Below are 15,922 nucleotides of genomic sequence, written 5' to 3'. Positions count from 1 at the left end.
GGATATAAAGGCTGGGACAGTAGGATGTGGGGGCCATTCTATTTATAATGCAGGAGGAGTGAGAATATATGTAACACAGGGGCACTACTGTATGTGATAACTTCAGCGTCCCTGCGCTATGTAACCAGAGATACGGGATTTACTCTGCTTACACCCAAGCAGCCCCTTCCCCAACCACCTACTTCACACATGCAGAAACACCCCAGGGACTCCACACACACTAGAAAAGCGGCACTCCCCAGGAACCCCCTCCACCAACACAAAGATGACAACCCACCAGGGACCTAACCCCATGCACACAGATGGCAGCCTGCCCAGGGACACCCACAGCATCCCCTCACACAGAGGCAGCACCCCCCACTTACATGAAGATAGCACCCCACACCAGACAGCAACCTCTAAGGGATCCCCCTTCCCAAGGCACAGACGGCAGCCCCTAGGGATTGGAACCCGTATCATACAGGCAGCCCCCCAGGGTCCAGATCACAACAGCTCACAGACAGCAGTCTCCCAAGTACCGGAGATCCTAGCACACAGATGCAGGCCCCCAGCATACAGGTGGCAGCCCCCCAAGGACCGAACCACCACCCTCCCCTAGCATACAGGCAGCAGCCGCCCATGGACCGGACTCTCCCCCCAACACTCAAGTGGTAGCCTCCCAGTGTCTGGATTACCTCAGCACACAGGCAGCAGCTCCCCAGGGTCCAGATCCCAACAGCACACAGGAGGCAGCCCCCAGGTCCTGGATCCCCCTAGCTTACAGATGGCAGCCCCTGCGCCCCTCTCAGGATACAGATGGTAACCCCCTCCCCCAGGGACTGAAGCCCCCATCCCCCTCAGCATACAGCAGAAGCACCCTAACACATAGGTGGCAACACCTCAGGTGCCGGACCCCCCCAACTCACAGGTAGCATCCCCACACACACACCGGTGGTAGCATCTCAGAGCCCATCAACAACCCCCGCCCACATACAGGCAGCATTGCAGGAATCCCCCATTTACATGAAGGCATCACCCACATGACCTAAACACTACAAAGCAGTATCTCGGAACCTCTGCCACATGCCCACAGGTGGAAGTACCCAAGGGGCAACCACGAGCACCCCCTCACACACACAGGTAGCATCCCAGGGACCTCCAAACAAGGACACAGGTGGCAGCACCCTGGGACCACCTCCAGAACTCCCTCTCACACACAAGCAGTGCCCCAGGAACCCAACACACAAATTCAATACCCCTGGGATCCCATACAAACGCATGCAGCAGGTCCCCTGCCCACCATTACATGCAAGCAGCACCCCAGGGATGTTTACTCCCCCTTTAGATGCCAGCAGCACCCCAAAGGCCCCCGCCCCTCCTTCAGATGCAAGCCGTACCCCAAAGACCCCCTGCCCCCCTTAGATGCCAGCAGTACCTCGAAGACCCACTGCCAGGGGCGTAACTATCGTGACCAGCTAGAGATAGCCGGGGTCCAGTACCACTATGACAGCAGTCGAGGAAAGCCTGGTTCCCCGACCACTATATATATTGTAAATGAAAAGGGGCACCGGCATGTTGCCAGGCCCTTTTTCTTTTTTTTCTATGTAGATTGTGAGCCCCACATAGAGCTCACAATGTACATTTTTTTGCCTATCAGTATGGCTTTGGAATATGGGATGGAAATCCATGCACACACGGGGAGAACATACAAACTCCTTGCAGATGGTTTTTTTGCCCTTGGCAGGATTTGAACACCAGGACTCCAGCGCTGCAGTGCTAACCACTGAGCCACCGTGTGGCCCCCCGTCAGGCCCTTTTTCAATAGATACTAACCCAGGGGAGGTGACTTAAAATAACAAATAGATATACTCACCTCTCATGGGCTCTGCGTCCTCTCCGGCGTCTTCCATCATGTGCATGAGAATAGGCCCCAGCAGAGACGTCGGGAAGATGCTGAAGGCAGCCAGAGACAGGATGCCCAGGAAAGGCGAGGATTAGTGATTGTTATTTTTATTCACCTTCCCTGGGCCTCCGATTATTATACTCCGGGGTCTGAGGAAATCACAGTGTAGAATAATATCACCAGAGCGGAGGGGGGCTGTTGGGAGCATATAATACTGGGGGGGGCACTGCTGGAGATATAATACTGGGGGGGGGGGGGGGGAGGCACTGCTGGAGATATAATACTGTGTGTGTGTGTTTGTGTAGGGGAACACACTGCTGGGCATGTAATACTGTATGGGGGGACACTGCTGGGCATGTAATACTGTGGGGGGACACTGCTGGGCATGTAATACTGTATGGGGGGACACTGCTGGGCATGTAATACTGTGGGGGGGGACACTGCTGGGCATGTAATACTGTGGGGGGGGACACTGCTGGGCATGTAATACTGTATGGGGGGACACTGCTGGGCATGTAATACTGTGGGGGGACACTGCTGGGCATGTAATACTGTGGGGGGGGGACACTGCTGGGCATGTAATACTGTGGGGGGGGGACACTGCTGGGCATGTAATACTGTGGGGGGGGGACACTGCTGGGCATGTAATACTGTGGGGGGGACACTGCTGGGCATGTAATACTGTATGGGGGGACACTGCTGGGCATGTAATACTGTATGGGGGGACACTGCTGGGCATGTAATACTGTATGGGGGGACACTGCTGGGCATGTAATACTGTGGGTGGTGGGAACTTTTGGGCATATAATACTGTGGGGGGGCACTGCTGGGCATATAATAAATACTGTGTGTGTTTGTGTGGGGGGGGGGGGACACTGCTGGGCAAGTAATACTGTGGGGGGTGGGAACTTCTGGGCATATAATACTGTGTGTGTGTGTGTGGGGGGGGGGGGGACACTGCTGGGCATGTAATACTGTGTGTGTGTGTGTGGGGGCACCGCTGGGCATGTAATACTGTGTGTGGGGAGGGACACTGCTGGGCATGAAATACTGTGTGTGGGGAGGGACACTGCTGGGCATATAATACTGTTTGGGGGTGGGGGACACTGCTGGGCAGTGGCGTAACTAGGAATGGCGGGGCCCCATGGTGAACTTTTGACATGCCCCCCACCCTTCCTGACCGACACCGAAGACCTCGACCAACGACCCCTCGCCGCATTCCTGCACGCGCTATTATGCCCCATAGTGGTCCCTGCGCACAGTATTATACCCCATAGTGGCCCCTGCACAGAGTATTATGCCCCATAGTGACCCCTGCACACAGTATTATGCCCCATAGTGGTCCCTGCACACAGTATTATGCCCCATAGTGGGCCCTGCACACAGTATTATGCCCCATAGTGGGCCCTGCACACAGTATTATGCCCCATAGTGGGCCCTGCACACAGTATTATGCCCCATAGTGGGCCCTGCACACAGTATTATGCCCCATAGTGGGCCCTGCACACAGTATTATGCCCCATAGTGGGCCCTGCACACAGTATTATGCCCCATAGTGGGCCCTGCACACAGTATTATGCCCCATAGTGGGCCCTGCACACAGTATTATGCCCCATAGTGGGCCCTGCACACAGTATTATGCCCCATAGTGACCCATGCACACAGTATTATTCCCCATAGTGGCCCCTGCACACAGTATTATTCCCCATAGTGGCGCCTGCACACAGTATTATTCCCCATAGTGGCCCCTGCACACAGTATTATGTCCCTATAGTGGCCCCTGCACACAGTATTATGCCCCATAATGACCAACCATGAACAATTATTATACTCTGGTGTCTTTTCAGACCCCAGAGTATAATAATCGGAGACCAAGGGTGATACAAACATAAAAAACACTGTGATGAAGAGATGATCCGCAATCACTCCAGGAGCCGCTGATAAAATTTCCAATGCTTTATTCCATTAAAGTTAAAAATGACAGCGTACAAAAATAGATAGAAAAACACACATGGTGAATAAAAGAATCGTAAGCGTAAGCGATTCTTTTATTCACCATGTGTGTTTTTCTATCTATTTTTGTACGCTGTCATTTTTAACTTTAATGGAATAAAGCATTGGAAATTTTATCAGCGGCTCCTGGAGTGATTGCGGATCATCTCTTCATCACAGCCTTCTAACGATTTCCCTCACAGTCCGGAGGAAAGGTCTTGCACCTCCAGAGGAAGCCTAAGGATGTGGTAGGACTCAATCCAGATTACTTTTTTTTCATAAAAAACACTGTAACTTACCTATCACCCGCTCCGCTGCAGTCTTCGGTGGCGTCGGCCACCTTTAATGACGTACGGACGTCACATGACCCGGGCCTAGTTGTGTGACGTTTATTATGTTCTCTTACCTTTCCGGGGCCTCCGATCATTATACTTGGGGTTCTGAAAATAGTATAATAGTAGTTTTTAAAAAAAACTAGTATAATAATAGTCCTTGGGGGCCCCGCGGTGTCACTTACCGATCCCGGCCCCTGCCGTTAACAGCCTATTAAAAAAAGAAAAAAAAGGCAGGGGTAGCGGCTGTCACCAGGCCCCTAATGTCCCAGGCCCTGTGGCAGCCGCTACCCCGGTAGTTACGCCACTGCTGATGGGTATATAATCCTGTTTGGGGGGGGGGGGGGAGGACACTGCTGGGCATAGATGCCAGCAGTACCCCCAAAGATCTCCTGCGCCCCCTTAAATGCCAGGAACATCCAAAGGACCCCGTCTCCCTCCATGCCAACGACTCCTATACCACCCTAAACATCAATCCAATCCCCCAGACCCTCCAGGATACAGTCCCATGTAAAACATCACTCTCTTTTCAGCCTCATCCAATGTGCAGTCCCATGTAAAACATCACTCTCTTTTCAGCCTCATCCAACGTGCAGTCCCATGTAACTACATCACTCTCTCCCCTCAGCCTCATCCAACGTGCAGTCCCATGTAACTACATCACTCTCTCCCCTCAGCCTCATCCAACATGCAGTCCCATGTAACTACATCACTCTCTCCCCTCAGCCTCATCCAACGTGTAGTCCCATGTAACTACATCACTCTCTCCCCTCAGCCTAATCCAATGTGCAGTCCCATGTAACTACATCACTCCCCCCTCAGCCTCATCCAACATGCAGTCCTATGTAACTACATCACTCTCTCCCCTCAGCCTAATCCAATGTGCAGTCCCATGTAACTACATCACTCCCCCCTCAGCCAACATACAGCCCCATGTAACTATATCACTCTCTCCCCTCATCCAACATACAGTCCCATGTAACTACATCACTCTCTCCCCTCAGCCTCATCCAATGTGCAGTCCCATGTAACTACATCACTCCCCCCTCAGCCAACATACAGTCCTATGTATAACAAACCTCCCTCTCCCCTTCCATCCTCCATTACCACGCTACAATCCTCTCTGCTTTCTCTTTTCCATCTCCATGTGCTCGGCTCCGGCTTCCTCTATACAGCACCGAGCAGTGATGGCCGAAACTCCGCCCTCCTCTGAGAGGCCACGCCCCTTCCTGTGACATCATACCTACCAGGAGCAACTCCCGTCTAGCCACGACCGCCCCGGAGCTGGCTGCAGCGTCGTTACTATGGCAGCGGTTACTAGGGGTCCTGTTACTAGGAGACCATAAACAATGGCCGCAGTAAAGCCTGGAGCCGGTAGGTAGGTCGGTCAGTCAGTGCAGCGGCCGGGCGCGGCGGACACAGGAGCGGAGGACGTTACTGAAGGTCAGACAGGCGGAGTGTGATGAGAGCCACTTGTCACTGTGCAGGCTCCTGATGTATGCGAGGCAGAGGGAACCCCAATGCCTGCGGGGGATGTAGTCTGACTGCAGTGATCTCATTCTGGGCTACTACTAGGATTTATAGGACAATACTCTCCACTTGTGGCTGCTGACACTGCAGCAGGGAAGAAGTCCCCACTGCACAGGATAAGTGTCACATTGCTGTAGCCCCCCCTGCTGGGACCCTCACCTATAAAGAGAATGGGGGGGGGGGGGTCTGAAGAAGTCCCCACTGCACAGGATAAGTGTCACATTGCTGTAGCCCCCCCTGCTGGGACCCTCACCTATAAAGAGAATGGGGGGGGGGGGGGGGTCTGAAGAAGTCCCCACTGCACAGGATAAGTGTCCCATTGCTGTAGCCCCCCCTGCTGGGACCCTCACCTATAAAGAGAATGGGGGGGGGGGGGGTCTGCACCTTCCTTTTGCGTAGTGTGATGGTCGCCGTGAGCGCTGCCTTGTCATACAGAGTCTGTGGACTAGTGAAGATAACACAAGGGTTGATTCTAGGATAACCCATGTCATAGTATTTCAAGTGACTTTAGAACTTCGAATTAGCAGCTTTATAACTTTTATATAAGAATATATGAGCGGGGTCCTTGGTCTTGGTCGCCCTCCGGTGTCTATAAGAAAGGAGGGGTTGGGGGCTTCTCTAATTTCTTTACACCAGAGCAGTAATCCCGTTGTGATGATATTACACCGTACTGTCAGCATTGGTGAGGATGGTTTATACCACTGTTACAGTAGCTGTATCCAGGCAGGATATATGGAAGGATTAACATAGCAGACGGATTAGTGGTTATTACGGCTCAGGTTACAAAAGGCCTTCTTAGCCCAGGTCATAATAGTCTCAGTATCAACTACAGGTATTACTCAAGTATGTCACGTCTTATAGTAGTAATATTGTCAGCAAATCATTCTTACCAGTTCCTTTATCTGAATCTAATGTTATTATGGCTGGATTCACACACCCATATTGCACGCGCATATTACAGCTGTATATTCCACCCTGGCCGTGGGTCTAATGTCTTTATCTAGGGGTCAATGATACTGTTAGTTTGGTGATGAGACTTATGGTCAGGATGGGATGCCTCGGTAACTGAGTGTGACTGAGCGATCACTGCCTACAGGAATGGCCTACACATTGGGTGGGAGGTAGAATGATGCAGATTCTGATTTATTTCAGAGCTGTGCACTAACCGGTTAATGGGCAAACACATCCCAACAACAGTTACCTAGTCAGAGCCAGGATAGTTCCAGATAATTCTATTGTAAACGTCTTGGATCCTTATGGATATGAAGTCTAACGGTATATTCTAATGTGTCATGTTTGTTGCAGACATTTTTTGTAGCTGTACCCTTCATCTCAATGAGACTTGGGTAAATTTATCTGCAAATTATAAAAGGACCCAGAATGTGATTTGTGAGGGTCCGACACCCACACCCAACCACAATGCATCTGTTTCTGTAGCTGGGGCAAATGTTATAATAGTGGACAGAGAGTTTAGGAATAGGAGTGGCGCTGCACTGCTCCTGTCTACTGCTGTAACTCCTGATGCCCGTAGACTGCTGGAACAGCTAATCTGTGTGGGGTCTGGGGGCTACACCCTCACAGATCAGATAGTAATGATCTAACCTGTGGGAAAGGTTATCCGTATGAAAATTCATATCTGGTGCTATATAACCTTTTAAGATGGATAGTACAGATTTTAAGTAGCAGAAATCTGCAATAAATTTGCCAAATGTAAAGGACTGATGTTTTCTTATATTGCAAGCTATAACCCTTCCCTCCTCGATGTACCACCAGTGTAATAAGTGGCTGGTACATGAAGAAAGTTGGTATCTAGGTGAATACCATTAAACAGAAACTTAGCATGTGATGACAGGTCAACCCTTACCCACTATGGCCAGTAAATGAATGATCTTTAGCTGAACATTTCCTTTTCCATTCTCACTACACGATGAGCGTGTCGACCATTCCCCAGAACTGAACCTCATTGTGCTTCAATAAGCATACATTTTTTTGCACTACTAGTCGCATCTATGGTTAATGAATATGGTTGCATAAAAATCCCGGACGGCTGAATTTCAACCAACTGTTGAAAACCATTTACAAGGTTTCTTCATTTGTCATTTCAGATGAATGGCTGCAAAAACAAAAAAAAACTTGCAAAGGTTGACACTTCTTTAAAGGAAGTCTGAGGAAGGAGAAATACCATTATCAGTTACAATATTGTTATTAAAATATTAAAAGTATAAATAATAACATGGTCATAGACATGTAACGTACAGCAAATATTGTCCAGTACAAATCCTAACACAGTGGATGATGGGAAAGGAAGACATTTACCTTAAATATTTTATAATATAGAAGGCCATAAGAATATCATCCTATAATGTGGACATTGTACATTCTTTCCCTTTATACAGTATCTGAGCCGTGGAATCATTTCGGTAGGGCAGTATAAATGCTGCTAGTCTGCTCTTTGTGTTGAGCTGTGTTGCTATGCTCCTTTTGCTTTCTTGTGTGAATGTAGTGAATACAGTTTGTTTTAGTAACAGCCTCACAGATCCCGGTAACCTGGGACACATAGTCGCGGTGAAGATGCTGGGAATAATAAAGGCATGGGAACTTTATATGGAGTTACAGAGAGATTGAGACTATGAGATTTATATATATATATATATATATATATATATATATATATACTGTATATATATATACTCACACTGTCTTCTAATGGACAAAAATGAATTTCTTTAGTGCTGCCCTATAGGCAGAATACTGCCACTGTCAATGGCAACCTGTATTCTGTGAATAAAATGAACAAAATGGTTGTTGTAAGCCTATCAACTAAGGCCCCTTCTTGTGCCAAATCCCTGTTTCTGTGACTTATTTGCTACGTTTCGAGGACAAAAGTGTGTGGGGAAGGGCAGGCTGGGGACACGCTTCATAACATATTCATTACAGTGGGTACGGAAAGTATTCAGACCCCTTTAAATTTTTCACTCTGTTTCATTGAGGCCATTTGCTAAAATCAAAAAAGTTCACTTTATTTCTCATTAATGTACACTCAGCACCCAATCTTGACAGAAAAAACCCAGAAGTGTAGATATTTTTGCAAATAAAAAAGAAAAAGTGAAATATCACATGGTCATAGGTATTCAGACCCTTTACTGTGTTACTCACATGCTGTCCATTTCCTCCTGATCCTCCTTGAGATGGTTCTACTCCTTCATTGGAGTCCAGCTATGTTTAATTAAACTGATTGGACTTGATTAGACAAGGCACACACCTGTCTATATAAGACCTCACAGTGTAAGTCAGAGCAAATGAGAATCATGAGGTCAAAGGGACTGCCCAAGGAGCTCAGAGACAGAATTGTGGCAAAGCACAAATCTGGCCAAGGCTATAAAAGAATTTCTGTAGCACTCAAGGTTCCTAAGAGTACAGTAGCCTCCATAATCCTTAAATGGAAGAAGTTTGGGACGCTTTTTCTCCCCGGCGTTCTCGCCCCCTGCTGCTGCACAGAGTCTTACTGCTACCAGTTTGTTTACTTTAAGCAGACCCTGCATGGAATAAGGCGGAGTTCAAGCTGATACCACAATTTCTGATGTATGCCTTTTCACATTATTTGCAACTTTCATCCAGAGTCTGATGACGGTATCTTCATACCGAAAAACGTTTTACTCTACTTGTATATACGAATAAACAAAGAAAATTTCACAGCACAACTCAAGTGTGACATTCACTTCTTATAAGATATTGTGGGTTGGGACCCTACGTTCACACGAAAGTCTCCAACTGCATCCCTCTATACTATAGTGGTACTATACATTTCATTGATAAACATAACCTTTTTTGGTTCTATTATACAGAAATTGATCTCTCTTTTTTAATAATAGCAATATAATTTTCATTATGTTTTTAATGATGTTTTACATTATTTTATTTCTGTTGTACATGCGGGAGATTAGCCATATATACCATACATATATATGAATTATTTACTTTCAATGTGTACGTATATGTAAAGTAAATTCATTTTACTTTCCAGACATACTCCATTCCTCTGTATGGTTGCTGCCCAGCATTAGTTCACCATGACTACTGAGGTACAGATTGGACCTTGGAGACCCCACCGGCCACGGGGGCCAATTGCAGCGTTATATAGTAGCCCAGGACCTAAGTATGCATTACCAGGAAACACAGGTAAAAATCTGACAATATACAGTATATCATTCTAAGATATATAAGAAAAAATCTATGATTTTGATACTGTCCATATACATGTAACCTTTCATGTATGATGATTGACATACGATTTTTCACGTGTGTTGTAAAGAATACATTATAACTTCATTTTGATGTAACAGAAAGATTACTGAAGAGCATCATTATCCTGCACATGATGGGGTCAGTTTACGGTGGAAAAAAAAACTGATGGGTTACCTTTAAGCTTTAAGCCTCCCGAATTCAAGGACTGCACATGATCTTAGGGTGCATCAACACGATGTAACGCGGCACTGATTCTTGCATGATAACTCGTGTAAGGATCAGCGCTACAAAAACAGAATCCCATTGACTTCAATGCGTTCCATTTAGTGCGTGCAACACATTGAAATCAATGTGTTACGCGCGTTAAACGGAAGCCATTGAAGTCAATGGGATTCTGTTTTGCAGCGCTGATCCTTACACAAGTTATCATGCAAGAATCAGTGCCGCATTACATCGTGTGAATGCCCCCTTACATGCTGACCACTGACATGTCCTCATTTTTCATTTTCACGGTCTACTGTTTTTGGAAAGTGAAATGGACAAATTGTCAGCTTTTAACTGTTAGGCTAAGAAGATATACTCTGTACTTGCTGAAACACTGGAGAGTACAAGCTATTCTACAATGTATATGGTTTGGTATTTAAGTACATAAACCGGTATTCATGCATATTAAAAAGCATTTCAGCAACTTAAAGAGGAGGTCTGGCGCAAAAATATAGTTAACAGTAAGTTGAGAATGGGTTAAAAATAAAAAGAATAAATAAACCTAGATAAACCTTATCTGCTGCTGCTCCTCCTCCTCTTCAGACACTTTCTGTTTCCTTCGGACACACAGGACATGACCACTTGCTGCAGTATTGCATCTATTATTTATTTATTTATTATTATTTTTTCTGTAAAAAAAAATGATTACCCGCCAGACAACTCCTTTAAAGGAAGTCTTCCACCCAGTGGCATAACTAAAGTCTTGTGGGCCCCTGGTGCAAACTTTTTGGGACCCTATCCCTATAGTGAGTTCTTGATAGTGATATGTGCTGCAGAGGTATCCCAGATGCTTGAAAGGGATACATCTTTAGTACCCACAAGTTGCAGTTATCAAGAATACGGTGAGTGAACTGTGCAGAGCCTGGCATGTAAACAATACTGGGCTCTGTGTGCTATGGAAAAAGCTCTAACAGTCTCTGATCCGCGGCGGATCATGTAACCGCCGCAACATGGTGGCTCCTATAGCTGTATACGCAGCACTCATTGGATTGCACTGTTCTTTGATTCACTACATACTATATGCTTACAGGCCATGAAACTTGGTCAGTGTGTTGGCTAGATTTACGGGCCTGCAATTGGCACAGGACACGGATAGGAATCCTTTTCTCTGCATAACGTACAAACACACAGACTGCGTTTCACAGCTGAACAGAACATTTGCATATGGCATAAAAGTTACAGTAAATGTCTCAGTAGTAAGTTTGTACTTTGACATACAAAAAAAGTTATGTTCATTCTCTAACCGACCCTACAGCAGCATATAAGGGCTAGTTCACAAGGGGCTAGGGACCACGTATTTTGGTCGTGATTTTGACGCAGGAAGCCGCGTCAGAATAAGACCAAAATGCACCTGCCACGGCTTCCGACAGCGGCGGCTTCCCGCTCCGGAGTAGGCCCAAATGAATGGGCCTAATTCGGAGGGTGCTGTCAGGAGGCGGACGCCGTGGCTGAATCAGCCGCGCCTGAAGAAAGGGCAGCTCGCTTCTTTTTTTTTTTACATGAGCGGTTTATATATGTATATGTTGTATATGTCGCCGGGATGCTGAAGTGAAGGAGTGCCATTTTTCTTTTGGTGTGCAGATTGTTAGACACCATATCACATTTACAGAGCCAGAGCATGTTGCCGCTCATGGAAAAAAGTAGCCTGGCGGTCTCCATAGACCACCATTGTGAGGGGGCAGATTATGACGTGGATTACGCGCCATAATCCACCCCCTCTGTGCCCGTGTGAACGGGCCCTAAGAGTGCCAGTAAAGTGGATTCCCCATTTTGAAAACTACACCCCCGCAATTTCAGTAGTTTCTTTGGCTTGACTTGGTGTTCCTTCTTTTCAATCTACAGGTTTTGTGCAACATGATCCATCTAAATATCGAGCACCTGCATTCAGCTTTGGTAGTCGTCGATTCAAGTTTGTTGACGATTGCTCTCCAGGACCAGGGTATTTGGTACCAGCTAACATCACCATCAAGGGAAAAGATGGCACGCCAGCATATTCGCTTTATGGCAGGCCAAGAGATCTAAACTCCTTCAGGACTCCAGGACCAGGTGTAGAATCTAAGACAAACGTTGACTAGTTTGCATTCAACTATATAATGTTTCATAAATGAATAGTACATGTGAATATCAAAAACTTTGTAATATACTGTATCATATCAAAGACATACATTTCCTTCTCCACTTATTAGACTGATCACATCCTGAGGGTGAGTTCACACGGAGTAAACGCGCCACGCAATGTGGCGCGTTTACAGGGCGTGTACGCCACGTTTTTTAGCATTGCGCGCAAACGCCGCATTAACGCAATGTGGCGCGTTTACTCCGTGTGAACTCACCCTAAGACTCTATAGCATCCTATCCTTCTTTAGTCTCTCACACAGAAGTCTAGTGCAAGGGGAGGGGAAGGAGGGGGCTGTTAATTGATTTATTGCCTCATTATTTGCTGTGGTTGAGCATTATCTTGAAAGATTCAGTAATGTCAAAAGAGCTCTTTCTGTGTAGCAGATTCTTGAAGCTGCAGTTATTTGTATGTATTTTACTGCAGTTTTCCCCCAGACTTCTACATAGAATATAACTCAGCCTGATAAATGGACACGAGAAGTCAACATACTTCCTTAATAAGATATATTACAAAGTTTCTTATGTGTACCTGTACTATCTGTTCATGAAAAATCGATTTAGAATTGTAGGTAGGCTTTAATGAAAACTCAGAATAGTTTGGGAACTGATGTGTGGAGGGCTGACCCCTAAATAATGAACAAAACCCAAAAGCAAGTCATATGCCTACAAAGGTAGAGCCAGTTTTACTGCTTAAGACGTTCATAATTGGGGTCACATAAAACATTTATTCACTCAAATGAAGTTTGTTTCTATACATTTATCTGAGGGGAAAAGACGGAACAAATATACAATATCCATTATCCAAATGTCTTAGCAGGGTAATGCAAAGAAAAAAACATAAACTATATTATAATATATATATATATATATATATATATATATATATATATATATATATATATAATTTGCATATTCATGGGCCTGTAATGCCACTCTTTGTAGATTAATACTTTTATGTAATGTTTTAACATAGGTAGTTACTCTCCTGAGCGTGCCGGCAAGTCTGCCTATCGATCAGCTCCAATTTATTCGTTAGGGGCAAGAACCAAGACATTCAGCAATGACCAAACTCCAGGTAAACATGTAGCGCATTAATCTATTGGTGCTATAAAACAGGTACCTATGAACACCATTTATTCTGGGGATAGGCGATACATTTCTGACTGCTGAGGACCTCACCGATCGCCAGTTATGTATGAACACTGTCACTATTCACTGTCTAGCTGCTGGAACTACTCAAAAACTGTACTCTACTATATCCATCAGTCCCATAGACAGTGGCAACAGATAAATGCAGCCTGTGCTATTGACAAGGAACACAGGACCCTTATTTTTGTAATTGAGAATTTTGCACTGAGACTTCTGGTGATCAGAGACTTTTTATCTATCTTTTAACAGGGGGTTAAGCATTGATCATGGGATCACCCCTTTAAGTTCTGCTGCATGCATATAAGGAAACTCTCTCACAATTGTTTAAGATGGATGTTCACATGAAAGTACTGTAGGATCTAATATGTTGAGCCTTAACAGTACTAACGCTTTGTATGGCCTGTTATATCCAAGTTACTTTATACACATTCTTGTCTATCCTATCCATATATATGATATACATAAAGTACTTATAGGTTGGCACAGCTTATGTGTTCTGTCTCCCCAGGTCCAGCAGCATATTTGCTTCCATCTGTATTAGGACCAAGAATTGTTAATAGATCATCAGCACCAAACTATTCAATGACTGGAAGAAGTAAAATTGGAAGCTTCCATGAAGATCTGCAAAAAGTGAGTTTCTATTACATCTATATTAAAATAATGTATAACGCATGCAGCGCTCAGTTGAGCCCAGTTAACTTTGTCATATGGAACTTGCTTGTTTTCAGACACCGGGTCCAGGAACATATCGTGTTGTAGATCCAACATCATACAAATACCGACCCCCTCAATACAGCATGACCGCCAGAAACTCCCTGCCTGGAGATACCACTCAAAAGCCAGGACCAGGGGCCTACAGTCCCGAAAGGGTGAGATGCAAGAAGTCCTTTCACTAATGCAAATACACATGCTCCAGTTATCACTATGTCAGCAATACTGCAGCCCAATATTGTACCAGACCTGGTTGTAAATCATATTTCCTCGCCGTCAATGTCAACATATAATCCAAGTCTAATAAACAGTGTACACATTGACATTTACCCCCCAGACCCCACAACCGCCATGATAAGCAGATTTGTTTCATTTATCTTTATCTCTGTAGGTTCTTACTACTATGGCAATACAAATTTTGACAAAAGCCCATATTTGTCTTTTCCTCTAGGTTGTGCTGTCCCGGCCTCAAGCACCTAACTTTTCTTTTGGAATCCGACACTCGGAATATGTCGCCCCCTTGATTGTGGATGTTGCAGATTAAGAAGTAAATACAAACCATACCAGCAAGGACCCAGTGTGTGTGGCTACAAAACAATATATTACATGATCACTTCAAATGTTATTTTTTCTACTTTAAGAGACTGTATGGATATCAATGTATTTTTACTACAAAGGCATAAAAAAAAATTGTGTTCTCTGGAGGGTCCTCTGGAATGGAATAGGTTAAACATAAAAATGTACTTGTTGCATTGTAATGGTTACAGCAGACACGGAAATAACTATTCATAACTAGGACTTATGCATTAAAGTGGGCTATGAACATAAGATTGTAGAAGATCACACCAGTTTTATTAGGATTCTCCTGCTATATTATAAAACATGCATAGGACATCCATGGATTTTAATTCGTAAGATCCTTTGACTCTGGCATCTTTAAGCCATTAATGTACCCTTTATGTAACAATACAATGTATGTAAGCGACTATGAGGATTATAGCGGTTGGCTGATATTATATGTATGACCTGTTATACAGATAAGATTAAGGTCAGCCAAACCTGCTAAGCTAATATGTATCAAGTGCGTCCAACAATCTGTCAGTTGACTTCAAGGGGATATCCACCTATATTTCAGATAGAGAACTGATGCCTATTGACACTCTTTTAAACGCTATAAAATGATAAGCAGCATTATATTTCTTCATTAAAAACTGTATAGTGTTCGAGCAAAATTCCAAGCATTACCAGATTCTTACCATGTTGTGTTAAAATAGATGGCAAAAAATGCCTTCAATCCAGCTTTCAGTGGTGTACAAAAATTCTAACAGTCGGGTGCAGAAATATGGTGGTTTACAAGAGCCTTAGACTAATAATTAGTAATAAATTAGGATTACAAAACATAGTATTATACTTCATAGAGCAGGTTGTCTACACAGTCAGTAAATTGCATATACTTTTCTATTATCATCACTGTAGTCTGTAACAATTGTGCACTTCGTGTAATAGTACAGTGATGGACTGTACTACCAGAAAACACCGCACTAATGTACAAGGTAAAGTATAGCGTACAAGGTCATGTACAGCAATCCCTGTCCTACTGCACCAGGTTACCTTCTGACATATCCTTCAACATCCTCAGTGCCTTATAGTGTGCCAAAACAATCTCTTTTCTGTATGCCTGAAATCTTCCAGTACATCT

General features: G+C 44.9%; 1 protein-coding gene across 2 annotated transcripts; it reads left to right on the top strand.

Moving 5' to 3' along the window:
• The first annotated feature begins 5,492 nt into the window (after window positions 1-5,492).
• On the top strand, window positions 5,493-15,413 carry CIMAP1B (ciliary microtubule associated protein 1B). Of its 2 annotated transcripts, none has more exons than XM_075273859.1 (7): window positions 5,493-5,649; window positions 9,761-9,915; window positions 12,088-12,291; window positions 13,337-13,438; window positions 14,021-14,142; window positions 14,241-14,381; window positions 14,675-15,413. In XM_075273859.1, the coding sequence occupies exons 2-7, from the start codon at window positions 9,807-9,809 to the stop codon at window positions 14,765-14,767; spliced, it is 771 nt and encodes a 256-aa protein (XP_075129960.1). In that variant the 5' UTR covers window positions 5,493-5,649; window positions 9,761-9,806; the 3' UTR covers window positions 14,768-15,413. The 2 variants fall into 2 exon arrangements, with proteins under 2 accessions (XP_075129960.1, XP_075129961.1); XM_075273860.1 differs by having other exon boundaries at window positions 5,497-5,584.
• Window positions 15,414-15,922: the final 509 nt, after the last annotated feature.

Source organism: Leptodactylus fuscus, chromosome 5 (assembly GCF_031893055.1).
Source record: "Leptodactylus fuscus isolate aLepFus1 chromosome 5, aLepFus1.hap2, whole genome shotgun sequence".
NCBI lineage: Eukaryota > Metazoa > Chordata > Amphibia > Anura > Leptodactylidae > Leptodactylus > Leptodactylus fuscus.
The sequence above is the reverse complement of the archived record's forward strand: the minus strand, read 5'-3'. Positions and strand labels throughout refer to the sequence as shown.